Source organism: Eubalaena glacialis, chromosome 3 (genome assembly GCF_028564815.1).
Source record: "Eubalaena glacialis isolate mEubGla1 chromosome 3, mEubGla1.1.hap2.+ XY, whole genome shotgun sequence".
Taxonomy (NCBI): Eukaryota; Metazoa; Chordata; class Mammalia; order Artiodactyla; family Balaenidae; genus Eubalaena; species Eubalaena glacialis.
The window spans coordinates 85,311,633-85,335,463 of record NC_083718.1 but is presented as its reverse complement, the minus strand read 5'-3'; the positions used below and the strand labels follow the sequence as shown (position 1 = coordinate 85,335,463).

The 23,831-nt window shown below is 46.7% G+C and overlaps 3 protein-coding genes across 5 annotated transcripts; 1 reads left to right on the top strand and 2 right to left on the bottom strand.

Annotated features, from left to right (window-relative positions):
- Nucleotides 1–42: 42 nt before the first annotated feature.
- On the top strand, nucleotides 43–2,478 carry SCNM1 (sodium channel modifier 1). 2 transcript variants are annotated; one of them, XM_061186029.1, is made up of 7 exons: nucleotides 43–184; nucleotides 430–500; nucleotides 1,012–1,100; nucleotides 1,200–1,297; nucleotides 1,417–1,505; nucleotides 1,922–2,116; nucleotides 2,265–2,454. In XM_061186029.1, the coding sequence occupies exons 1-7, from the start codon at nucleotides 134–136 to the stop codon at nucleotides 2,362–2,364; spliced, it is 693 nt and encodes a 230-aa protein (XP_061042012.1). In that variant the 5' UTR covers nucleotides 43–133; the 3' UTR covers nucleotides 2,365–2,454. The 2 variants fall into 2 exon arrangements, with proteins under 2 accessions (XP_061042012.1, XP_061042013.1); XM_061186030.1 differs by lacking the exon at nucleotides 43–184 and adding an exon at nucleotides 186–271 and having other exon boundaries at nucleotides 2,265–2,478.
- Nucleotides 2,479–2,966: 488 nt separating this feature from the next.
- TMOD4 (tropomodulin 4) lies at nucleotides 2,967–7,144 on the bottom strand. The gene is made up of 9 exons (XM_061186032.1): nucleotides 6,284–7,144; nucleotides 5,920–6,076; nucleotides 5,490–5,606; nucleotides 4,918–5,007; nucleotides 4,607–4,737; nucleotides 4,404–4,511; nucleotides 3,864–4,007; nucleotides 3,459–3,603; nucleotides 2,967–3,052 (listed from the first exon to the last, which is right to left on the bottom strand). The coding sequence occupies exons 1-9, from the start codon at nucleotides 6,404–6,406 to the stop codon at nucleotides 3,030–3,032; spliced, it is 1,038 nt and encodes a 345-aa protein (XP_061042015.1). The 5' UTR covers nucleotides 6,407–7,144; the 3' UTR covers nucleotides 2,967–3,029.
- Nucleotides 7,145–8,144: 1,000 nt separating this feature from the next.
- VPS72 (vacuolar protein sorting 72 homolog) lies at nucleotides 8,145–23,823 on the bottom strand. 2 transcript variants are annotated; one of them, XM_061186027.1, is made up of 7 exons: nucleotides 23,766–23,823; nucleotides 19,328–19,523; nucleotides 15,862–16,014; nucleotides 15,569–15,683; nucleotides 14,971–15,147; nucleotides 9,230–9,374; nucleotides 8,145–8,731 (listed from the first exon to the last, which is right to left on the bottom strand). In XM_061186027.1, exons 2-7 carry the CDS (start codon nucleotides 19,442–19,444, stop codon nucleotides 8,344–8,346), a joined length of 1,095 nt encoding a protein of 364 aa, XP_061042010.1. In that variant the 5' UTR covers nucleotides 19,445–19,523; nucleotides 23,766–23,823; the 3' UTR covers nucleotides 8,145–8,343. The 2 variants fall into 2 exon arrangements, with proteins under 2 accessions (XP_061042010.1, XP_061042011.1); XM_061186028.1 differs by having other exon boundaries at nucleotides 8,544–8,711.
- Nucleotides 23,824–23,831: the final 8 nt, after the last annotated feature.

The window sequence follows — 23,831 nt, the reverse complement described above, 5'->3', positions numbered from 1 at the left end:
GTCCCCGGAAGTAAGGGGGCCAACCGGAAAGAGACAGGAAGGAAGGTAGCAGTCCGACTCTCGCTACGGTGGCCTGAAAGGAGTGGCGAAGGCGGAGCCATAGAATTGATCATTTCTGGGGCTCACAGTCGTGATGTCTTTCAAGAGGGAAGGGGATGATTGGAGTCAACTCAATGTGCTCAAAGTAAGCGCGAGAGAAGAGCGTCTGGAGCAGCTTCACCTGCCCTCTGAAGGCTGTGAAGGAGCTGTTTTGTTGCTGTGACAACAGCTGGTGGGTGGTGGTGCGGAGGGAGCCAGACGACTAGAGCTGCTGTTGACCCCTTCTTCGCCCCAGATCTCTGCTCTCCCCGTGGTCTTTAGTCCCTTTGAGTCCTCGTCCCTGTCATTTCACTTTTATCCCGTCCGGACTTCTTCCCCTATCTCCTGCAGAAACGAAGAGTTGGGGATCTGCTGGCCAGTTATATCCCAGAGGATGAGGCGCTGATGCTACGGGATGGACGGTGAGGGCGAGGAGTGGATCAAGCCTAAGAGTTCTGCTGTTAGAGGCTCAATAAACTTTTTTTTTTTTTGGCTGCGTTGGGTCTTTGTTGCTGCCCACGGGCTTTCTCTAGTTGCGGGGAGCGGGGCTTACTCTTTGTTGTGGTGCGCGGGCTTCAGTAGTTGTGGCTCGCGGGCTCTAGAGCGCAGGCTCAGTAGTTGTGGCGCACGGGCTTAGTTGCTCTGCGGCATGTGGGATCTTCCTGGACCAGGGCTCGAACCCGTGTCCCCTGCATTGGCAGGTGGACTCTCAACCATTGTGCCACCAGGGATGCCCAACAAACTTTTGTTATTAAGGAGAAGAGCGGGAGTATCTAGGATTCTTTAGCTAGGAGTGAGCGACAGGGATGTGGTTGGTGGACATTGGGAGACTTGGGAGTTGGGCTTTGGAAAGGAGTGCTAGGACGGGGTGGGACCTATGGCCAAGACTCCACTACTCTGGGGCCAATTATCTTCTTCTTTCCTCCTCCCCAGCTTTGCTTGTGCCATATGTCCCCATCGACCTGTACTGGACACTCTGGCCATGCTGACTGCCCACCGTGCAGGCAAGAAACATCTGTCCAGTAAGTTTGGGAGAAGACAGAGGATGGAGAATGAACCCTTAAAATCTCTTCAGACCACCCTTGGTGCTCTGCTTTTAATTCTCTTCCCTTTCTCCTCAGGCCTGCAGCTTTTCTATGGCAAGAAGCAGCCGGGAAAGGGCATGGAGCAGAATCCAAGAGAGCAGAATGAACTGAGGAGGGAAGAGACCAAAGCGGAGGTAATCAGAGCGGGGAGGTTGTGTTCCAGGCAGGTCTGTGCTGCACACCTTAGGCTTGAAGGGCTTTGGCTTCTTTCTAGCTCTGAAGGCTCTGACTCTGTCTCCCATCTCCATGCCAGGCTCCTCTGTTAACCCAGACTCGACTTATCACCCAGAGTGCTCTGCACAGAGCTCCTCACTATAACAGTTGCTGCCGCCGGAAGTACAGGTCTGTGGGGTGGGAAAGCCAGAGATAGGGAGGGACAGGAGATAGATGGCTCTAAAGTGATCGTTTTCCTAATTGTAATCTGAGGAATACTAGTGTTCTGGAGGTGTTAACTTGTATTTCAGGCAGGAAAAAGAATCTTGTAATTAAAAAAAAAGTTTGGGAAGTGGTGCTTTGTAATCCTATTTGAAGAATAGTAATATTAGTGTATTTTAAGGGCTCTACAAAGTCTTAAGATTAAAAAAAAAAAACCTTAAAAAAGTTAACTTAGCCTTTCCTAAATTCACTGGATTCCAAAATCCTTTTTATGCAGAACGCTTATTAATATTTTGAGGAACACTGTTGGGAGTGTTGGGAGTCAGGGGAGATTTGGCCCTTTCCTTTACTGCTTTTACAGACTTTGATTCTTCTCTACCCAGACCAGAAGCCCTTCGTCCCTCTGTCTCTCGTTCCCCTTTGCCACCCCCAGAGGTTGAACCCCAAAGTGGGAAGATCAGTAGAGAACCTGAGCCTGAGGCTGGCTCACAGACCAAGGAGTCAGCAACTGTCTCATCCCCTGCACCTATGAGCCCCACAAGAAGACGGGCCCTGGATCATTACCTCACCCTTCGAAGGTGAGTATGCAGAATCACTTTCCTCAGATTTCCCCTTTTCTCTCTGACCCTCCTTTTTTCAAAGCTTCTCAAGTGTTTTTACTTATCCCCACTAATTTCTTAATAAACTTCCTTTCCTGACCAATTCTATTTTTTCTGATGTTTCCAGCTCTGGATGGATCCCAGATGGACGAGGTCGATGGGTAAAAGATGAAAATGTTGAGTTTGACTCTGATGAAGAGGAACCCCCTGATCTCCCCTTGGACTGACACCCTCTTTCCCCGTTCAGTTCACGAATAAACTACAGCGGGTGCTGGGAGCCTAACTTTCCTTGAGTCTGGCTCCTTGTTTCAGGATTTCAGATCTGTACCTTCTCAGCCCAGCCAGTTCTTCTCTGCAATGTACACAGCTCCCCATACTTCTAACCCCTCCCCCACCTTCTACCAAAGTCATGCCAAGCGTCAGCTGCATGCAGCCCGGTGCCCTATTAATAAGTCTGTCAGAAGGAGGTTTTTGCCCTTCATGTTTTCTGCCTTCTTCTCCACCTCCACGCAAAGTCCTTTCCTCCTTCAAATAACATGGGGGTTGTGGGTAGGCGTTCGGGGGGAGGGGCCGGACATGTCAAGAAACAGGGCCAGGGCTGGCCACCCTGTGAAAGTAGAAGAGACTAAAGGCATTGGCAGGGTTATGGGGAACACCAAGGGAGGGAGCTCCCCCACCTCCTGCTGGTAACCTGAACCTCCCTGCCTGCTGATGCCCAGAGTATAAATAATCCCCTGATGAACTGGCAGTAACCCTTGGGGGTTAGCGCCAAGATTTCCACCCCAAAGCCCAAGGAAGGAGGCAGGCAGAGCGGACAGAAGGGCCTTTATTTACAAGATGAGGATTAAGCTTTCAGGGCTCCGAGCTCTAGTTGGTAAAGGGAAGGGTAGTGTTATCTCTTCTTTTGCTGGCGACCTGTAAAGAAAGAAGAGTAAACACAAGTCATTATCCCATCTCTTGCTTCCTGCAAAGCTGCTCTTCTTCTTTCTAGTTCCTTGGCCAGACTCATAAAGAGGTAATGTCTTAGGCCACCAAACATGCCCTTCCCCCCTCACATTAACAAAATAAGAAACAACTTAGCAAATAAAAATATCATTCCCCCAAACAGGTATGTGTAGCTTCCCTCCGCCTCTCTCCTGGTATATTTGGGCAGAGGAGCTTTTCTGTCTACTTTCGGATCACCTACGGGGTTTGAGCTGCTCATGTGAGTCACTTTGGCAGCACCCCAGGCTGTTAGTCACTAAGTCAGCTTTCAGGAGCATCCACCAGCTTCTGCAGCTACGTGCCCTCTCCCCCACACACCACGTCTGCAGCTACTCACGCAGTTCATTGTTCCGGGTCATGGCCTGGGCTGCCCGAGTTCGTGGCCCCTGCTGTGTAAAGTGGTAGCCAAAGCGGACAATGGAGGGGCACTGTTCAAGCACGGTGGCCATCTCCATCTCCACTGCGTCGCCAGGCCACTGGCGCTGTGGGAAGGAGAGATGGAAACTGTCACCCACCCTTGTCTGGGTTGTTCACAGTCCTAGACCACCGACCCTTTGGGAGGTCAAAGAGGCTTGTTTCTCCAGAGTGGGTGATGAGAGGTGCTGCCTTGGCTCCCCTCATAGGGACAACGAAGAGGAGAGTTCAAACAAGATCAGATGAGATCCTGCCCCAGTGGCTGCCTCAGGGAGGAGGCTCAGTGAGTGTTAGCTGACTGCAAAGACCAGGAGAAGGGAATGCTGACCTGGTTGTCTACGCGGAGCTCAGTGAGTGTGGCATTCTCCCGAACTGCCTTCAGCACAGCCATGAGCCCTGTGCTGCTAATGAAGTTGGATTCAATGTTCAGGCTCTGGAGGCCACGATTCTCACGCAACATGTCAGCCACCGCCTGGGTAGTAGGAACTTGGGTTAGCATTAGGGGACAGTTTCACAGATGACTGAGGAGAGAAAGAACAGGAGCAAGAGGGAAACACAGCTCTTGGAGAAGAGTCCTTGAGCTGTGGGTGGGGCTTGAGGGAGGCAGGTGTGGGAGTAGGTAGCCAGGAAAGCAGGGAGATTAAGTGTGCGGTGCAGTTGGCGTGGGTAGGAGGGTTGTGGCTCTTCAGGAAGATGAGCTGAGGATTTCAGAGCAGTGAGTCATAGGACTGAGGGTAGGAGTCTCCAGCAGGGCTCCCCTAAGAGAGCATGATGGGAATAGCACCCCCAGCACAACCCTTTATGTCAGCCCTGCCAGCGGGGCATGTCAGGGTGCAGGGAGAGGGCTAGGGATGTCAACTAGCCTTACATTGGCAACGGGGTCACCACTCCTTGTGGCCACCAGACTGAAGCTCCGGACATGGGTATTTGTCTTCATTGCTTCACACAGCTCAGTTAGCATGGGTATCGGGATGTCCTATCAAAGGGGAATAGGGGATGGTGGGCTAGGGGACTCACACATGTCAGCAGAGTTATCCCAGTGTTATTGCTTAGAGGATGGGGGTCAGATACCTGGATATTATTGAGGTTCACCTCCTCCAGCTCCTTGTCATTGCTTCGAACACTCTTCAGTATCTCCTCGATGTTTGTGGGATTTGGGGGCTCATCTGGCACTGGCTTATACTTGTCAGGCTGCACCACACCTGGTGGGTGAGGGCAGGAAGGAAACCCCAACATGTCCCCCACAATCTCCTCCCCATTGCTTCTCATGACTTACGCATCATGTCCTCTCCCCGATTCACCTGTTTCACCCTTTGCTACCTTTGCTCAGACTCTGGGACTGCCTGCCAAGAGCAGGGTGCCATGCTCCCAAACACACTCACTGCTAATGCCTTCAGTGTTGCAGATTTCTCCGCTGCAGATAGCATCATAGTATTGCTTGTTGCTCATCAGTGTGTACATGCCCAGAATGGCTGGAGAGAGTAAGCAGAGGGGAGACGGGGAATGAGAAAAATGGACTTGTTCCAGGGCCCCCACCGACCTCATTCTGAATCTGTTGCATTTTTGAAGCCTGAACTCTTCCACTCTCCCTTGGTCCCAGGGGTCCCTTCCATTAAACTGCATAAGGCAGTGGTTTTTAAAACATTGAGACAGGGCTAAGGGAAGATCCCTAAGGAGACACTACAGGGTGAGGGAGTCTGTCAGACCCTCCTGTTTTCAGCCAGAATAGTTTTGCTTTATAATCCCTGTAAAATTGCCCTAGAGTTGTTAACTTATTAAATTTAAAGATGAGTGAATACATACATAAACAAGTAAGAAAAATTTAAAACCACTGCCTGAGGCTCTCTCAAAACGTCCACATCCTGGTTCAGGGCCTTCCCCGCTAGCCCCATGCCATGGTTAGGAGCCCCTGCCCCAGATCTTCCCAACTCCTCAACTTCCCACAGCTGCCCACCTGCTAGATCACACATCTCAGCATCTGTGGCATGGGCCAGTGCCTCCTCCAGCTCAGGCTCCAGAGTGATCTGCTCCTGGGCTGGAATTTCTCTCTTGGGCTGAATGTAGGGTTTCCCTGATGGGGAGATGAGGATGGTTCAGATACAGGTCATTTCTCCTAAGATCCTGGCCTCCAGATTCCTTTCCTTCTCCAGGAGGTGGAATGCTGGGTCACTAGGAGCCACTGTAAAGCCTGAGTCCTCTACAAGCTCAGGACTCCTGGGTCCCCTTGATCTCGTCTAAGAGCTGAAGAGTGCAAGCTGGCATGCAGGTGTAGGCAGCTGAGTCCCTGGGCAGCTAGGAGCTGGAAGGTGAGAGGGAAGCTGGAGGGGACATTTGAGAGACAACCATTTGGGTTCTGGGAGGCATGGATGTTAGGGTCTCCATACCCTTCTTCTCGCCTGTGTAGGGAACCAAGTCATCACGCTCTTTGACCTCTAGTGCCTGCTGTTCCAGGTACTGCAAAAGGGCCTCTCGGTCCAGCGGCCCTGTTGGGCTCTTCTTTGTCTGGTCACGTTGTCTTAGTCCAGCTGGCAGGAGCATGTTCTTAGGGATGAGTTTTGGGGAGCAAGTCAGACCTCCCCTCTGACCTGGGGCACCTCCAAGACTCCCTAAAACATCTCCAGACACCATTCCCCTGACCCTCTTGGGACTCCAGGCCCTGTAGATAGCCCTGGTCTCAGTCACGCAGGGCCCCACACCCTTCCCAAATGCCTGGGGACTGCCCCTGGTACACTGTGCTAGAGCCCCTACCTCGGGGTCCATCTCCTGTAGCTCGCAGTCCAGCTGCTCTAGCTCCTCGGGGCTCAAGGTCCTTAGGATCTCATCTTCATCTATGTCTCTGTATTTCTCCAGTTCCTTCTGATACGATGACATGACGGCCCCCACCCCCTCCCCACAGTGTGGCACTCACGGAGCCTGGGGTACATGGGGAAAGTGGTTGGACAATGGAAAGATGTACATGGACGCAGTAGGGACACAGAGAGACAGGTCAGTGGGGCAGAACAATAAACTGGTTGCCTTGGAGGACAGACCTAGTTGGGCATGGGAAGACGGGGGAAGGTTAGGTTGCTTAGCTAGGACCAGAGCCTCCTTCTGGCTCCCACAACTTCCACCCACTCCGGATGGGGATCCCAGGCATCCAGGCTGAATTTGCCTTCCCCAGTGTATAAGAAATCCTGGCAGTACCTCTCCCCTATTACCTCGACTGTCCGTGCCTCTTGCCCTAGCACAGCTGCCGGGAGCCCTGCAAGCACAGCGGGCCCCAAGCCCAGCTCCTATGGAAAGGAAGCGGGGCAGGCAGAGAGCTTCAGGGAAATTCCTCCTCTCTTCCCCATAATCCAGTTTTTCCTAAACTGGTTTAAGAAAGCAAGGAGGATTGCAGGGGGGGAAAGACAGTGCTCTGACTCTACCCTCATTTCCTCTTTTATTGTGTTGGATCAAGATTTCACTGTTTGCTAAAATTCTAAATCCTAAGGCAAAGCAAGGGCTCAGAGGAGCTGGGGGACTTCCAGGTTGGGGGAAGGGTGGTACGGCCTTAGAAGCAGGTACTGAGTTCCCATAATTTGTCCCTGGCTTTGGACAGGAAGGTGACACCAGTCTAATGGGTGGGAAATGCCTTCTAAATGGGATAAAGTTTCTCTAAAAACAGTGAGAGGATTAAACTTGCATGATCTTTTACAATGTGAAAAATAAACACAAGCCACACATACCATGCTGAATATGAAAGATTCAGAGAATGTGTGAGATACGTACATTGACAATATAAACTACAGTTACGGGAGAACACAAGACAGCGGCAGAAACATGCTGAGTGACAGAGGCACACACTCCATTTCATTCCCAGTAGGAGCCACTCTTCTCCTCCCATCTCCCACCAGGCTCTGACCCGTGAGGCCCCTGCCTTCCCCACCTACCAGTCCTGGTGGCCACCTCCGTTCTCACCTCCCCTTCTGTCGGTTGGTCTGTCTGTTCTACCGGAGCACTGTCCTGGCAGCAGGAGGAGCCCAGTGACGGGGGAGAGGGTGGGGGAACAGTGAGCTCAGCATTTTATTATTTTAGCTCTGGCCAGGTGGGGGTAGTGGGAGATCACATATACACAGCCCCCATACCCTGCCCAGCCCTGAGAGCCTCTAGTGGCCACTAAGAGCCATGGCACCTCCTCCCCTTCATACAAGCCCGAGTCCTAGAAACTGGAGTTCTATGAGAATCACACAGTTCCTACTTATTTGGTGCCTGCTATATTCAAAGCAGTGACTATACAGAGATATAAAGGTGAGTATAAGGATTTTGTTTTGGTGTCTAATTTTAAGGTGTTTATAAACTGTTGGAGGAATGAATATTTTACAATTCAAAAAGGGCAACTCTAGGAATTCCCTGGCAGTCCAACGGTTAGGACTCGGCGCTTTCACTGCTGAAGGCTTAGGGTCAATCCCTGGTCAGGGAACTAAGATCCCACAAGCCACGCAGCACGGCCAAAACATAAAAATAACCCTTAAAAAAATAAATAAGTAAAAAGGGCAACTCATAATAAATGCTATTAAACAAATATAAAGGCCCATATATACTCATTCACAAATACTTTTTGCTCCCAACCTAGATTAGACACCAGACAAAAGGGATCTTTCTATTTTATTAGATTAAAAAACACAAACAAAAGCAGTAGGAACTAGGGGAAAAGATAGGGAAAGAAATACAGAGAAGGGCTGGACAAAGACCAGCATGACAAAGGGGAGAAGCGGGCTTCTTAAGAGCCCTAACTTAAGAGCCCCAAGTTAGGACAGGAAAGAGGTTTCTAAGGACTAGACATCCCTTCATTTGATGACAATTTTCTGGCGCAAGGCTCGGGGCCCAGAGCCAGGGAGGGGCTCAGGAGGTGGTGGGCCAGGGCCCAGGGCTGAAGCAGTGGGCGGCAGTCCGTGGGCAGTGATGTACTTCTTGTAGGCCTCACGGATGATCTTGAAGGCTCGAGCAGTGGCGTAAGGTATGTCTGTAACAGGGTCCCGGTACAGGGCTGGGCGATGGGTCACTGGGCAGACCTCCCGAACAGGGATCTTTGGAGGCCGCCCTTGGGGAAACCATTCCTCAAACGTCGCATCATCACTAAAAGTGATGAAGGTACGTGAGCAGCGAGCAGGAGGGATGACGGGTCCAGTCCCAGCACGGGGAGTCAATGCAGAAGCTGTGGGAGCAGGATCAAGTCTGAGGGAAAAGACAGAGAAAAACACAAAGAGCCGAGGGACTTCCCTGGTGGTCCAGTGGTTAAGACTCCTCTCTCCCAATGCAGGGGGCCTGGGTTCGATCCCCGGTCAGGGAACTAGATCCCACATGCACACCGCAAAAGACTGAGCGCAGCCAAATAAATAAATAATTTTAAAATTAAAAAAAGCTGAGGAGAGAAAACTGATAAAGAAAGAGATCAGACAGGTGAGGAAAGAGGAGGAGGCAGTCGGTGGCAACATTCTGAGAGAATCTATTAAGTGACAGAACAAAACAAAGCAGAGCCGGATGGAAAAACAGAAAAGGAGAAGAGAGAGGCTAAAAGAGAAATAGGAGATGACAGGAAGAGGAATCTGAAAGATACTCAGGTGTTAGAGAGCTGTGTGAGGAAAGCAAGTGAGATGGGGCTGAGGGAATACAAGCTGAATACAGAAGGGAGAAACCGCGCTCCTCTTCTCCCCTTGAGGTTCACTCACTCACCCTTCTACGTCGACATTCTCTTCTTTAGGGCCTGGCTCCCCAACTAGTGGCACTGTCACTGAATGGTAGGTGATTATGGGCCCAGGGCACTTCCGCTTCTTGTGGACCTGCTTCTTTTTGTCAGCCTCAAGCCGCTCATATGTCTCTTCAGGAAGGAATGAGGGGATGGTCAATTCCCGTCTTCCCAAACCCCAGTTCTGTCCTACAGTCTCTTATCTTCCTGGCTGTCTAGTCACTGCCTACCCAAGCCAATCAGGAAAGTCCTCTAAGGCCCTCAAGCATCTCCCATTTCATAAGCTTTCTGCTTGCCCCTCTTGACATCCTCTCTGCTCATCATTTCTTAGGTCCACTTGGTTCCTCACCCACTCAGAACTGTAGGACTTCAGAGCTGAAAGGGACCCTTTGATGAAGAGCCTACTCATTTCCCCAGATACCCCTCCGTTACTGCCCTGTCAACTTGCTTCCATCCAAGGCAGCGCACTGCATCTTCAGGCATCTCTAATCATTAGAATGCTTTCCCATTTTGAGCTGAAACATACTTCCTGTTGACACTGTTTTACCTTTTAAGGCCATAAGGGACACAAGTCTAACCTGTCTTCCACTTGACAGTCCTTTAAATAGTTGAAATTAGTGTCCACGAAGCAACAGACAAGGGATTAATCTCCAAAATATACAAACAGCTCATGCAGCTCAATATCAAAAAAACAAACACCCCAATCAAAAAATGGGTGGAAGACCTATATAGACATTTCTCCAAAGAAAACATACAGATGGCCGAGAGGCACATGAAAAGATGCTCAACATCACTAATTATTAGAGAAATGCAAATCAAAACTACGATGAGGTATCACCTCCCACCGGTCAGAATGGCCATTATCAAAAAATCTACAAACAATAAATGCTGGAGAGGGTGTGGAGAAAAGGGAACCCTCTTGCACTGTTGGTGGGAATGTAAATTGATACAGCCACTATGGAGAACAGTATGGAAGTTCCTTAAAAAATTAAAAATAGAATTATCATATGATCCAGCAATCCCACTACTGGGCATATACCTTGAGAAAACCATAATTCAAAAAGACACACGTGGGCCTTCCCTGGTGGCGCAGTGGTTGAGACTCTGCCTGCCGATGCAGGGGACACGGGTTCGAGCCCTGGTCTGGAAGGATCCCACATGCCGCGGAGCGACTAGGCCCGTGAGCCACAATTGCTGAGCCTGCGCGTCTGGAGCCTGTGCTCCGCAACAAGAGAGGCCGCGACGGTGAGAGGCCCGCGCACTGCGATGAAGAGTGGCCCCCACTTGCCACAACTAGAGAAAGCCCTCGCACAGAAACGAAGACCCAACACAGCCATAAATAAATAAATAAATAAATAAATAAAAATTAAAAAAAAAAAAAAGACACACGCATTCCAATGTTCACTGCAGCACTATTTACAATAACCAGGTCATGGAAGCAACCTAAGCGTCCATCAACAGATGAATGGATAAAGATGTGGTATATAAATGCACTGGAATATTACTCAGCCATAAAAAGGAACGAAATTGGGTCTTTTGTAGAGACGTGGATGGACCTAGAGACTGTCATACAGAGTGAAGTAAGTCAGAAAGAGAAAAACAAATACCGTATGTTAACACATATATGTGGAATCTAGAAAAATGGTACAGATGAACCTGTTTGCAAAGCAGAAATAGAGACACAGACGTAGAGAACAAATGTATGGACATCAAGGGGGGAAAGGGGGAGGTGGGATGAATTGGGAGATTGGGATTGACATATATACACTAATATGTATAAAATAGATAACTAATGAGACCCTACTGTATAGCATAGGGAACCCTACATAATGCTCTGTGGTGACCTAAATGGGAAGGAAATCCAAAAAAGAGGGGATATATGTATACATATAGCTGATTCACTTCTCTGTACAGCAGAAACTAACATTGTAAAGCAACTATACCCCAATTAAAAAAAAAAGAGGGCTTCCCTGGTGGCGCAGTGGTTAAGAATCCGCCTGCCAATGCAGGGGACACGGGTTCGAGCCCTGGTCTGGGAAGATCCCACATACCGCGGAGCGGCTGGGCCCGTGAGCCACAATTACTGAGCCTGCACGTCTGGAGCCTGTGCTCCGCAATAGGAGAGGCCGCGATAGTGAGAGGCCCACGCACCGCGATGAAGAGTGGCCCCCGCTTGCCGCAACTGGAGAAAGCCCTCGCACAGAAACAAGACCCAACACAGCCCCCCCCAAAAAATAATAAATAAATAATAATTAAAGGCGCTAATAATTAAAAAAAAAAAAGAAAGAAAGAAAGAAATTAGTGTCCGTCTCTCTCCAGGCTGATCACAACACCCCTTCCACTGAACCATTCCTCATACAACATGGTTCTGAGTCACTCCCTCCTTTGCCACCCCTGTGCCTAAAATACTCTTCTATTCCTGTACTTTATCACAGTCTATGGCAGAGGCTGCAAGATGGCAGCCCCCTTACGTGTTCTGCTTGATTTGTATAGCGTTTTAAAGAAAATTTTGAATTAGTTGCTGACATTTAAAAGTCAGGAAATTACATTTAAATACAGAGATTTCTGGTCCCTTTTAAAAATAACAAGAAAATCTGGCAACCCTGTGTCTGTATTCTCACAGGGCAACGATTAGCTGAGCTGAGTAACTGCTCCTCCTTTCAGGCACTCCTCTCTAGTTCACAACAGTTGCCCTGGCTGGACCCGGTGACACTGCTCTATGGCAGTTCATTGTTGGTATGTATGTCTCTTCCTTAAGGGCAGTGACTGTGACTCATATTACCTATACATTATCACGGTCACGCAGCATTCCACACGTTACAGGAATTCAATAAAGATTTGTTAATGTATAAACAGATCTAAATATTCCTGGTCCCTTTGTCCTCCTTAAATGTGGTACTGTGAACACAATCCTCTAGATAGAGTAAGAGCAGAAGAGTCCTCTGGACTACACCCCCCCCTGCCCCCCCATCCCCCCACACCCCCAGTGATTTAACCTCTTTTGTACTTGAATTCTGGTTGGTAATATTGCTTTCTTTCTCTTGAGCCAACCTTCCAACCCTTCTCTCGAACACTTCCCTGTACCCTCTGTAACTCCTGCTCTATAATCAGCCAACTCATCTATTTCCTCAATTTCCTCACTCAGCATGCCTTCCAAAACTTGCCTTACGGGAAACCTGTCATCCACGGAGGCCACCACTCTCCTCTGGTAGAGGCTGATTATTCTCCCACATCCTGGGCAGGATGTGCCTGTGTCCTACTGGGCCCCACACTTCAGGTCTCTTTGCTCCACACTCTAGACACCTCTGTTCTTCTAGTTCTTCAGTACTTCTAATACCTGAATATCTCTTCATTCTATCTATCACCCCTTCCAGCCTTCATTTTCCTTGTTATTTATTTATTTATTAATTTAAACCCTGTGTTTTATTTATTTTTTGGCCGCACAGCACAGCATGGGGGATCTTAGTTCCCCAACCAGGGATCGAACCCGTGCCCCCTGCAATGGAAGCACGGAGTCTTAACCACTGGACCGCCAGGGAAGTCCCTGGTTTTCCTTTTAAAATCGAGCTTAGGTTCCTCAATCTATCAGTCATTCTCTTGTCAGTGTAAACTCCCTCGCCCAGACCTGGATTGCTGAGTGCTACTGGAGAAAAGTTACACAATAGGTAGAGTGGAACCCCAGAAATTCATGGTCCCAAACTTCAACAGACCCGCCAACACCAGCAGATGATCCTATCTCCACAACTATTTCAAACAGTCTTCACTCTCAAGCTTCCAACTCTATTCCCAACACCTGAGAGATGACAGTGCCTGAAAGACATCAGATGAAAACTACTGCACTGTCCTGCTCTGGATTTACAACCCTACAACTATGAGCCACCCTTCCTTCCTTCCTCTTAATGGAGGCCAATTCTTCCACCCATGCCCTAGCTCCCACCCCGCCTCCCATTTCTCCAAAACCCTACACTACTAACAATCCTTTCTTTCTTTTCTGTCTTTAAATTCTTTCAGTTGCATCTCACCAAAAATACACACTCTCCAATCTTTGATGCTCCCTCTCCTACCCTTCATGGCCAAATTTTAGAAGTCTGGCTTCCCAACCAACTTCCAAATGGCTTGGTCCCCAAAATGTGCTAAGGTCATCTCTGACCTCCATGTCACCAAAACCAATGGACACTTCTCAGTTCTCTTCACTGGTGTCTCAGCAGCTCTCAGCAACTACTCTCTTGTAACAGTCTCTTTCCTTAGTGCTCTTATGACAAACTCTCCTGGAGTTTCCCACTCTCTGGCCACTCCTCATATTCTTTTCTAAGCTCCTCCTCTTACAGGAGACCATTACATTTTAGTGTCTGCAGGACCTTCTTGAGCCTCTGTCTACTCTTCTCCCTCTATGCTTTCTCCCCGGGTAATCTCATCCACTCCAATGTCAATTACCATCCATATTCTAAAACTTCCGAATTTATATTTCTAGCCCAGATATCTTGTCCAAGCATCAGATTTGTGTATTTAACTGACTTCTCAGCACTGCATGAATTGCTCATAGACACTTCAAATCCAACATGTTCAAAAATGAACTTATTATTTCTTCTCCTGCCAAACAAGCCCCTCCAGGATCTCCTATGTCAGTTACTGATATCAGAAGCCTGGGAATCACTCTCTTTACAGTGGCCTAAAACAATCAATGTAGTCAAAGGATACAGATTGTAATTACAGTGACATCAAGTGACCACGTTATTTGTGATGGTTCTCATTTATATGTTTTAAGAGATAGCTACTGTTTTAAAGCACGGCATTGCCATTATACAGACAGAGATTATATTTCCCATTTTACAGCTAATATATTAAAAAAAAAAATGTAACGAGAATACATCCTGAAAATGTTGGAAATGAATTAAATCTTTTCTCAGTCATTGTGGTCTTCTGGAGTTAAGTTATCTAAATTTCAAAACTATCATTAAACTGAAATGAGTTGGGTCCAGATATTCTGGGTAAACAATCTTCTACTCCACAGTGAAATTGTATTTGGGTTATACACGTTCAATTATATGTGCTTAGTCAAAAAAGAGACAGATTCAGAGAGAGAGAAATAACAAATTAAATATTGTAGGAGATTTCACCTGTTGTTTCACTCACTGAAAGTGTGCCCCAGAGTGAGCATGTGATGGGAGGTACGAAATCTGCTGTTACCTCAATTTCTCACGTACCTCTCGTGATCTGAGAATCCTCACCATCCTTCAAAGAAATGTATGTTTTTGTACAATATGTTACCATACATGACTGTGTGCCCAATAGCACATAAACTGAAAAGATTTTAAAGAATTTTTACTTTATAGCAATGTATCCCATGAACTGACTGACTCTACTCAATTTCTAATTCTCATGATCATTAAAGTAGGCATCATCACCCCATTTTGTGAACAAGGAGAGAAAGATGCAAGTAGGTTGCAAGTAATTTGCCTGCAGTCTTACAGCAAATGAACAGCAGAACTAGGATCTGAACTGAGTTCTGTATGACTCTTATTTTACACCAAAGTACTTCAATATAACTTGTTCTTCAGAGCCCTCATAACTGCTTACTTCCTTGCTCCTAATCACTTACTCTCTCCATTTCTTTCTTCTTATTCCCTTGTCCCAAATCTCCATCTTTCCAGTTCTTTGGGTCCTCCAGGTCTCAGTTTTTCTCATGCTCCTTAGCCCCTCTACCCACTGTTCTGAAAACCAGACTGACCCAGTGAACGTAAGTTGAGCTCCTCTGTGATCTTGGCCTCCCTGAGCAGCTCCTCCTGGGTCAGTGGCCGCTCACAGTGGGGCCCCTTTCGCCGCCGTGACTGGCCTTGCCTCTCTTGTACCCGAAGGAATGTTTGTCGTGTGTGCTCAGCTGTAGATTGCCGCATGGACTTCCGACCTGGGAAGAAAATAAGAGAGGGAGAAATCTTTGAATTCATGTCTACCTCCTCTGTATTTTTTTTTTTTTAATTTTAAAACTTTTTATTTGGAAATCATTTCAAACTTACAAAAAATCTGTAAGAATAGTACAAAGAACACCCATGTATCCTTTACCAGATCACCTGTTAATATTTTGCCCTATTTGCATTGTGTGTGTGTGTGTGTGTGTGTGTGTGTGTGTGTGTTTTCTGAATAATCTGTGAGTTAAGTTGCACACATCATGGCTCTCTTCCCCTAAATACTCGGTGTATATTTCCTAAGAATAAGAATTGTCCTTATATACCCATAGTACAGTTACCAACTTCAGTAAACTTAACACTAATACAATACTTTATCACCATATTTCAATTTTGTCAGTTGACCCAAACATCCCCACTCACTGTCAGAGCCATCATCCTGTAGTTCTAGTGGAAGCAATGCCTTCTCTTCTCGGGTCTTCTGAGAGCTACCAGCTGGGGTGCTGACCTTTCGAGGCCTCAAGCTCTTCAGAGGCTCCTGGGGACAGATTGGAATCAGACACCAGAGAAGAGAAGAAATAGAAGAAAGAAGATGAAGATCTTAGGAAGAGAAAACCAGCACAGTAGGAAATGAGATTGGTGTGGGGACAACTGGGACCTGATGAAAGGGAGACTACAAATTAAGGAAGTCCAAGAAAACCAGGCCTCCCCTGCACCTTATATGCTTTGGTGACTACTCGGCGCTTCCTTCTCGGCTCTTCTGCTTCTCCATCACTGGATGGTTCATCCCCTTCGTCGATGTCAAAGTCAGAGTCCACCTCATCCTCTGTGTCTGACTGGTCCCCTTGATACTCATCATCTCCTGATTCCTGAGGACATAGGGAGATGAGGTTCTCACTGGCATCAGTTATTAATGCCCCTCCAAGAGGAACAGAATCCCTCTGCTTATTGATAATGGCTGCCCCACTCTCCTTCCCATCCCAACCTTTCATTTGCCTCAGGCAAGAAGCTTTCCTAGCTGATGGCTCCAGCACCACCCCTTCTAACATTAATTGATTGCCGTTCTCCTGTAGCACACTGTGTTAAGTGCTGGGGTACAAAAGCATATGGTTTGATCTCTACCTTCAGGGGTCTCACAGTCTAGTAGATGTCACAGCATAATTATAAAAGGAAGTTTTAATACAAGGCAACATATAAACTACCAAAGGCAATAAAATGTTACAGGTGTTCAGAGGAAGGTACACCTGCTATGACTAGGTGGCCTGGGAAGGTCTAAACTTTAGAGTTTATTCCTTTAGAACAAGGGCTGGCAAACTTTTTCTGTAAAGGGCCAGATTAAAACAGGTAGTGGGCCAGATTCAGCCAGCAGGTTGTAGTTTACTAAACCCTGCTTTAGACTCTAAAGAATGAAGATGACTTGAGCCATGGTTTAAAATACTGGTAGTATTTAGATAACCAAGAGGGAAGAAGGAATCATGGGCAGATCAAGTGGCAGGAACAAAGACGCAGAAGCAAGAATGTGTATAACATGTTGATAGAATAAACATTTAGACCTAAGTAAAGCAGAAGGTTTGTCTCTGGCAAGAAGTCTTCCTAGCTGACTGCTTTTGGCTCCAGTACAGCCTCCTTCCAACATTAACTGATTGCCCTATAGAGCTACAAGATTTGAAAAGAAGGTATTCAATCTGTAGAGAAACTTAAATGTCAGGCTAATAAACTTATGACTTTAACTTGCAGGCCAGTGATTCTCAATCCTCTCCCTCTCCTTACTTGTCCCAGCATTGATAATCACTGTTGAAGTAAACTAAAGTTACCGAGAAATATGTCTCATTCCTAGGTGAGTTGGGACAGAAAAATAGTTGGGTACTACTACTATCTATAATGGGAAGCCACCGAAGATTTGGGGGGAGGGGAAAACTGTATACAAGGGGTGTTTCAGAAAGCTCTGGAGGTGGTCGGATGCGCTGGAGTAGAGAACATGGAGTAGAGCCAAGGCCTGAGGTGATACAAGCTAGGGCTAAAACGGCAGCCACACTGGAAAGGAAAGAGGAAAAAAAACCAGTTGGGGACAGGAGAGTTAATTGGGTGGGGCTGCACCTCAAACATGTGGCTTTCTCTTCAATCAATGATGAGATTAATGGGCTAATCTTGGTACACATGGTGCCAAAGTAAGCAAATAACACAGACAGTTGACACTCCAAGCCAGCCAGCGTTCAGTCTTGCACTGATGACCATCATTTCCTCCCAACTGATGTTTGTGAAAGACAACCTGGGAACACATTAATCCCCTCAGCCCTGACCTGGTATTAAGTCAAATCACCAGAGGGCAGTAGTTCAACTACACATTAGCTTAGTGCCCAATTGAAATGCTTTCACTAAGTTACGTATTTACTACCATTCCTTTGGCTTTTATCGAGGGTCATTAAGAGACATGACTAGATAAGAGTATGTTTTTACATCATCTACCAAACCCCTGTTACTTTATATATAAGGATACAATTCTCCCTAGGTTTAATGCTGAATAAGTTTATCTCTCTTAAAGAACTTATATGCTTCTTTCTTACTAAAAAAAGAAATTCAGGATTTGGCTGCCAGGAGAGTCACAGCTAAATTTAATATCAACTGCTATTGCCATTTTAGCAGAGGCTCCTGGTACAATTACTTCTGATCTGTCTCTATTTTTACTGTTCCTACTTTTTGTTTATATGGTAAGCCTCCTTAAATCCTTTTTGGAAGCACAAAGGGTACATATTAAATAACGACTCGTAAAATGACAGGAATAGGAAAATGGCTTTTAGAGGAGGGATGAGAAGGTTCTATTTTAAACTAATTGGTCAGGGCTGTGTAAGTAATGATTCCTAATCAGTCACCAAGTCCTGTGGATTCTATTTCCTTAATTTCTCTTGACCCCTCCTATCCATGTTTCTCCACTCCCACTGCCTCCTTCAAATCATTTTCCTCATTACAGAGTAATCTTTCTAAAGTACAAATCTGATCATGAAATAATCTTCTCAGTCCTTTGAACGAAGAGCAAAACTCCTTAACATGGCTCACAAGGCTGTACAGGATCTGGCCCATGCCTACTCCCTCTAACTTGTATTCTCCTTCATGGCCTGGAGAATGAGAGTAGATGTGAGAGTTCCAGACAAGGATCTCAGTGCCTTTACATATTGTGCCCCACCCCCTCGCGGGACTAACCTTCCTCCTCTCCCTGCTTCCAGTCCTACGGCTCTTCATCCACCCAAAACCTACTTTTCATACTGTTCTCAGCTTAAACATCATGTCCCCCAGGGATGTCCATCCCAAACAACAACTCTGGCTCCCATGTGTTACCACAGCACCCTATGCTTAACACTTATTTTACTCCTTATCACACAATATTTTAACTGACTGTTAACTCAGCTAATTCCCCCATTGGAGTCTGGAATATGTAAAGATAAAGAGGTGTTTTTAATTCTCTCTGTTTCCATAGAGCCTGTCACAGTGATTGGCTTGCTCTAGGCGCTTAAAACATTGAAGAATGGATAGATTCAATCAAAAAAATTTAACAAGTGCCAACTCAATCCAGACACTGGACATATACTGTTGAACAAAACAGACCACCTCTGACCTTACAGAGCTTACAATCTAATGGGAAAGTATAAGCAAATAAGCAAACCAAATCTAATTACAAATTGAAATATGTTTTATGAAGGAAATATACGGGGACACTTTTTTGGACAGTCAAGGAACGGTTATCTAAGACATCTATACAACGAGATTTGAAAGCTGAAAAAGGAGTACGCTAAGTCCCTCTAATTTTTTTTTGAGAGGTTCCTTTCTATACTTCACGTTAATAACCAGGCAGTGGGCCAACGAGTATATACCGCGTGACTACGATGTGCCTGGCGTATGCTAGACACGTCAAAAGTGCACTAAGTGACACAACTGGGGAAATACACAGTAGGTTTCAGCCACACTCGCGGGTCCTCCGGACAGCTTCACCATTCCTGACCCGTCCAAACCCATCCAGGGCTCCCCTTCTAGGACTCCAGTTTATCCCCCCATCTCGCCCACCCCATCTCGAGGATCAGCTACCAGGGCTCCTCTCTCTTCCCCGCTCCCTTCTTTGTCCGAGGTTTCTCCCTTCGTCAGGACTCCTTTTACCTTTCTTCCCTCCCTCTTCCTGGGCCCGGCTCTTACCTCTGTGAAACCCCCATAAGTCGTCTGGTAGAACTCATCTTCCTCCTCTGCCTCCAGGAGCCCAGAAAGCCGGTTCCCCGCGGTCTTCCGGGGGGCCCGGCCCCCAGCCAAGCTCATATCGCCTACACGAACTGCGTCGCCACCAGCAGCCCCTCACCCAGCACCGTTCTCTGGGCTCGGTGCTCGACACCACTACCTGCGGGCGGGCGGCGGAAGCCGGTCGCCTACAGGCAGAAGTAGCAGAGCGTCGACAGGCTCCTAGTCCCATCCCCTAGGCCTTCTCAAAGCTTCAGCCCCGCCCACTCCTGCGTAGAGACCACCCCAAGCTCCTCGCCCCAGTTCGCGCGCCCATATGGGCCGTGGAATGACTCCGCTCGGTGACACCAGGAGCCCCACTACCCCAAGTACAGAATTTGGGAGTGTAGAAATTTTCATTTAGAAGAGGTCAGTCTCCCTCTGCTCCAGTACGTTTTCCACTCTGCTGTCAGTAGAAACCTTTCTAAAAACCCAGATTTTGTCACTCTTCTGCTCAAAAATCTTTAATGGCTCCCCGTCAACTACAGGATAAAGTCCAAAATCCTTGTGGCAGAATAGTAGTGTGGTTAAGAGCACAGCTTTAGAGTCAGCCAGACCTGAGTTTGCGTTTGAGCTTAAGGTCTTCTAGCTGTGTGACTTTGGACAAGTTGCTTTACCCCGCTGAATTTCAGTTTTCTCATCTGTAAAGTGGGACTAATAATAATACCTACCCTTTAAGGTGGTTGAGAAGATTAAGAAATGTAATCCTTGTAAACTGCTTAGCACAGTATTTAGTAAGCACATAGATGTTTAGTAGGTGATAATTATTAATTTTTTTGTATTTATCTGGTTGCTCTGGGTCTTAGTTGTGTCAGGCAGCCTCCTTAGTTGCAGCTTGCCGGCTCCTAGTTGCGGCATGCATGTGGGATCTAGTTCCCTGACCAGGGATCCAACCCGGGCCCCCTGCATTGGGAGCGTGGAGTCTTAACCACTGCGCCACCAGCGAAGTCCCTAGGTGATAATTATTCACATGGCACTCAAGGTCCTTCATAATTTAGCCTCTCCCTGCCTTTCATAGCCTCAACTCCTGCCACATCATCCTATTCTAGCATCATTTCCCTGACACCAATTCACTGTCGTGCCTCCATGCTTTTCCTTCTCCTTAAAATCTCTTTCCTTTCTTGTCTATCTGGCAAAATTCCAATTCTATAGGACAGTGGAGTCTTCTCAACACCCATTTCTCTCTTCCCAGTCACAGCTCCTATAACCCTTGAGATCATGCCTCCTGAATCCTCGAGAATAGTTCCAATCTCAAATAGTTTGTGGTATTATCAAGAATGTATCGGGACTTCCCTGGTGGTCCAGTGGCTAAGTCTCCACACTCCCAATGCAGTGGGCCCGGGGTTCGATCCCTGGTCAGGGAACTAGATCCCACATGCCGCAACTAAGAGCCCACACGCGGCAACGAAGATCCTGTGTACCGCAACTAAGACCTGAGGCAGCCAAATAAAATATAAATAAATAAATATTAAAAAAAAGAATGTATCAAAATAATGCCATTCACAGCGACATGGATGGACCTAGAAATTGTCATACAGAGTGAAGTAAGTCAGAAAAAGAAAGACAAATATGGTATATCACTTATATGTGGAATCTAGAAAAATGGTACAGCTGAACTTATTTGCAAAGCAGAAATAGAGTCACAGATGTAGCAAACAAACTTATGGTTACCAAGGAGGGAAGGAGAGAGGTGGGATGAATTGGGAGACTGGGATTGACATATATACACTACTATACATAAAATAGATAACTAATGAGAACCTATGTATAGCACAGGGAACTCTACTCAATGCTCTGTGGTGACCTAAATGGGAAGGAAATCTAAAAAAGAGTGGATGTATGTATGTGTATAACCGATTCACTTTGCTGTACAGCAGAAACTAACACAACATTGTAAAGCAAATATACTCCAATAAAAATTAATTTAAAAAAAGTGTATCAACTTCTCTTCCCATTTTTTTTTTTTATAAATTTATTTTATTTATTTATTTTTGGCTGTGTTGGGTTTTCGTTGCTGCACGCGGGCTTTCTCTAGTTGCGGCGAGCAGGGGCTACTCATTGTTGCAGTGCGCAGGCTTCTCATTGCGGTGGCTTCTCTCGTTGTGGAGCACGGGCTCTAGGCACGTGGGCTTCAATAGTTGCGGCACGCGGGCTCTAGAGCACAGGCTCAGTAGTTGTGGCGCACGGGCTTAGTTGCTCTGCGGCATGTGGGATCTTCCCGGACCAGGGATCAAACCCTTGTCCCCTGCATTGGCAGGCGGATTCTTAACCACTGCGCCACCAGGGAAGCCCTCTTCCCATTTTTTATTCTGAAAATATGGTTTTCAAAACACAGCATTTGTGCATACTCTGTGATGGCACCTATTATGTTTTATTCTAATCATTTCTGTGTCTGTCTTTCTCATTAGTCTGTGATCTTTTTGAGGCCAGGGACTTTATCTTCATCTGTGTGTACCAGGAATTCCCATAGTGCCTAGGATGTAGTTGAGACTAAATAATGCTAATTCAATGAATGAATGAAATAATGACTAATTGAGTGAATAAGATACCCATCCTCTTATTTTGCCTCTATGTTGACCTAGCCGCTCCATTTTGACGTTAGGAACTGTCCTAAGACACGAAGGTCACTTTAGTAAGGCTGTGTGTGTTTGTGTGTGTCTGTGTATACACTATTTTCTTCAAGTCTGTATGTGTGGCTCTATTTTGAGATCACCAGATTGCCACCCCCCTTTCTAAAGGATATATTGGTGAACTCCCTTTTGCATTTCCTTGGGGACACCAAGCCAATGTGTGCTGTTCTGCCCCTGCTTCCACACCCTGCCACGTCACCCCAGTACTGCTATGCCAGGAATGTTACTGGGGAAGAGTGGCTCTATGACTCAGAGGCCACCCCAGGGATTGACTGGGAGTGGAGGCAAAGACAAGGTTTTGGGGAAAATATGGAAAACACCCCTAGCCCCACTTTTTGAATTTTGCCTTCATCTATTCATATATTCAGGAGAATGTACTAGGCACCTGCTCTGTGCCAGGCACTATTCTAGATGTCTGAGATATAAAAATGGATAAGATGTAATCTTTGCCCTGAAATGTTCACAGTCTTATGAGGGAGATGAACAAGCAAACAGACTGACATAATACAAGGTGGTAGGAGTAACAGTAGCTATTTTCTGGTACGTAAAGGAGAAACAAAAACGCCTAAGAAGCTACAAAACGGGTCTCTTCTTTCAGGAGGGCTGAAATCTAATTCATAGATCAAATCCGAGGGAGAAGATCCCCCTGTTGACTTACCGCCTTGGTAAGTCAGGGTTTTATTGGTCTATTTCCAATTTTAAAATCAGAATCATAAAATACTTCAATGTTACACAATCCCACTGCTATGGAATTATAAGTGGTAATCCAAGCATTTGAAATTTGTCTACCTTCAGTACCTAAAGGAAGATGAATAACCCAGCAGGTGGCAGCAGGGAAACAATTATTTTAGATCTTGATGAGGCAGGGGGTAGAAGGCAGAGGTAAATGCTTGGAGATATTTTCTGGACGTTCAGGTCCTATGTTCCCTTTTGAAGACCCAGAAGACATCCGGATAGAGGATAACCAGGCCCATGTTGGGGGCTGCAATACCTAGGATTTTCCCTCCATTCCTCTTCATTTATTCATTCCACGAATAATTATTGAGCCCCTACTATGTACAGACTTACGTCATGGGAGGAGCTGGAGATACAAGGGTGAAACACAGTCCTTGCTCTCTAGCAGCTTACAGTCTGTTCAGAGAGAGATAGTCAGGTCTTCATATCCCCATCAGGGTTCATAATCTCCAGGGTATTTTGTTAAAATTGAGCGGGGTTAGTACGAAGACTAGACTAGAATGGGGAATTTCTCTGAGTCTCCATGCCCTTTGGAGCATAGGTAACTGAGAGAGGCTAAGGGCTTGGATCACAGGAAGATTGTGTTAGGTTTCTGATCGCCTTCCGTGGCCCTTTTGGACAGGTCTTTATTCCTGTCTATTTATCAAATAAATGGGCGTTATTCGTTCATTTATCAAATATTTACTCAACTCAATCACTGTGCCCAGTATTGCGTTTGAGGCAAAGTGTAGATCTGTTTCGGATGTCATTCAGAGGAAGGCAAGACATGCACGCATGTTAAACTAAATGGTAAACAAGGCAGTAAAGCCGGAAGAATACTTGGTGGAATGTGATGTTTTGTGATATTCGACTGTTCAACGTCTTTGACTTGACACCGGCGCTTCTATCGGGAGTTCTTCCTGGGCTGTGAACTGAAAGGGTCAGCCCCGCGTACTCTGATCCCCCGCTCAGACTTCGCAACCTAGTCCCTTCAAAGAGTCGAACGTAGATTTACTCACCGAGGCACCGTAGACAGGGGCGCGCCGTCTTCGACCCTTGGATTTGTTAGGGCGAGAGGGACCCGC

What these genes read in the sequence shown, in the direction of transcription:
- TMOD4 (XM_061186032.1), bottom strand. Translation starts at nt 6,406, where the DNA reads ATGTCATCGTATCAGAAGGAACTGGAGAAATACAGAGACATAGATGAA. An exon ending in CAACACTGAAGGCATTAGCA is followed by an intron (nt 4,738 to 4,917) that starts GTGAGTGTGTTT and finishes CTCACCCACCAG; the next exon opens with GTGTGGTGCAGCCTGACAAG. An exon ending in GACCCGGAACAATGAACTGC is followed by an intron (nt 3,053 to 3,458) that starts GTGAGTAGCTGC and finishes CTTTCTTTACAG; the next exon opens with GTCGCCAGCAAAAGAAGAGA.
- SCNM1 (XM_061186029.1), top strand. Translation starts at nt 134, where the DNA reads ATGTCTTTCAAGAGGGAAGGGGATGATTGGAGTCAACTCAATGTGCTC. An exon ending in GTCAACTCAATGTGCTCAAA is followed by an intron (nt 185 to 429) that starts GTAAGCGCGAGA and finishes TATCTCCTGCAG; the next exon opens with AAACGAAGAGTTGGGGATCT. An exon ending in CTGATGCTACGGGATGGACG is followed by an intron (nt 501 to 1,011) that starts GTGAGGGCGAGG and finishes CCTCCTCCCCAG; the next exon opens with CTTTGCTTGTGCCATATGTC.
- VPS72 (XM_061186027.1), bottom strand. Translation starts at nt 19,444, where the DNA reads ATGAGCTTGGCTGGGGGCCGGGCCCCCCGGAAGACCGCGGGGAACCGG. An exon ending in CTTATGGGGGTTTCACAGAG is followed by an intron (nt 16,015 to 19,327) that starts GTAAGAGCCGGG and finishes CTATGTCCTCAG; the next exon opens with GAATCAGGAGATGATGAGTA. An exon ending in TAGTCACCAAAGCATATAAG is followed by an intron (nt 15,684 to 15,861) that starts GTGCAGGGGAGG and finishes ATCTGTCCCCAG; the next exon opens with GAGCCTCTGAAGAGCTTGAG.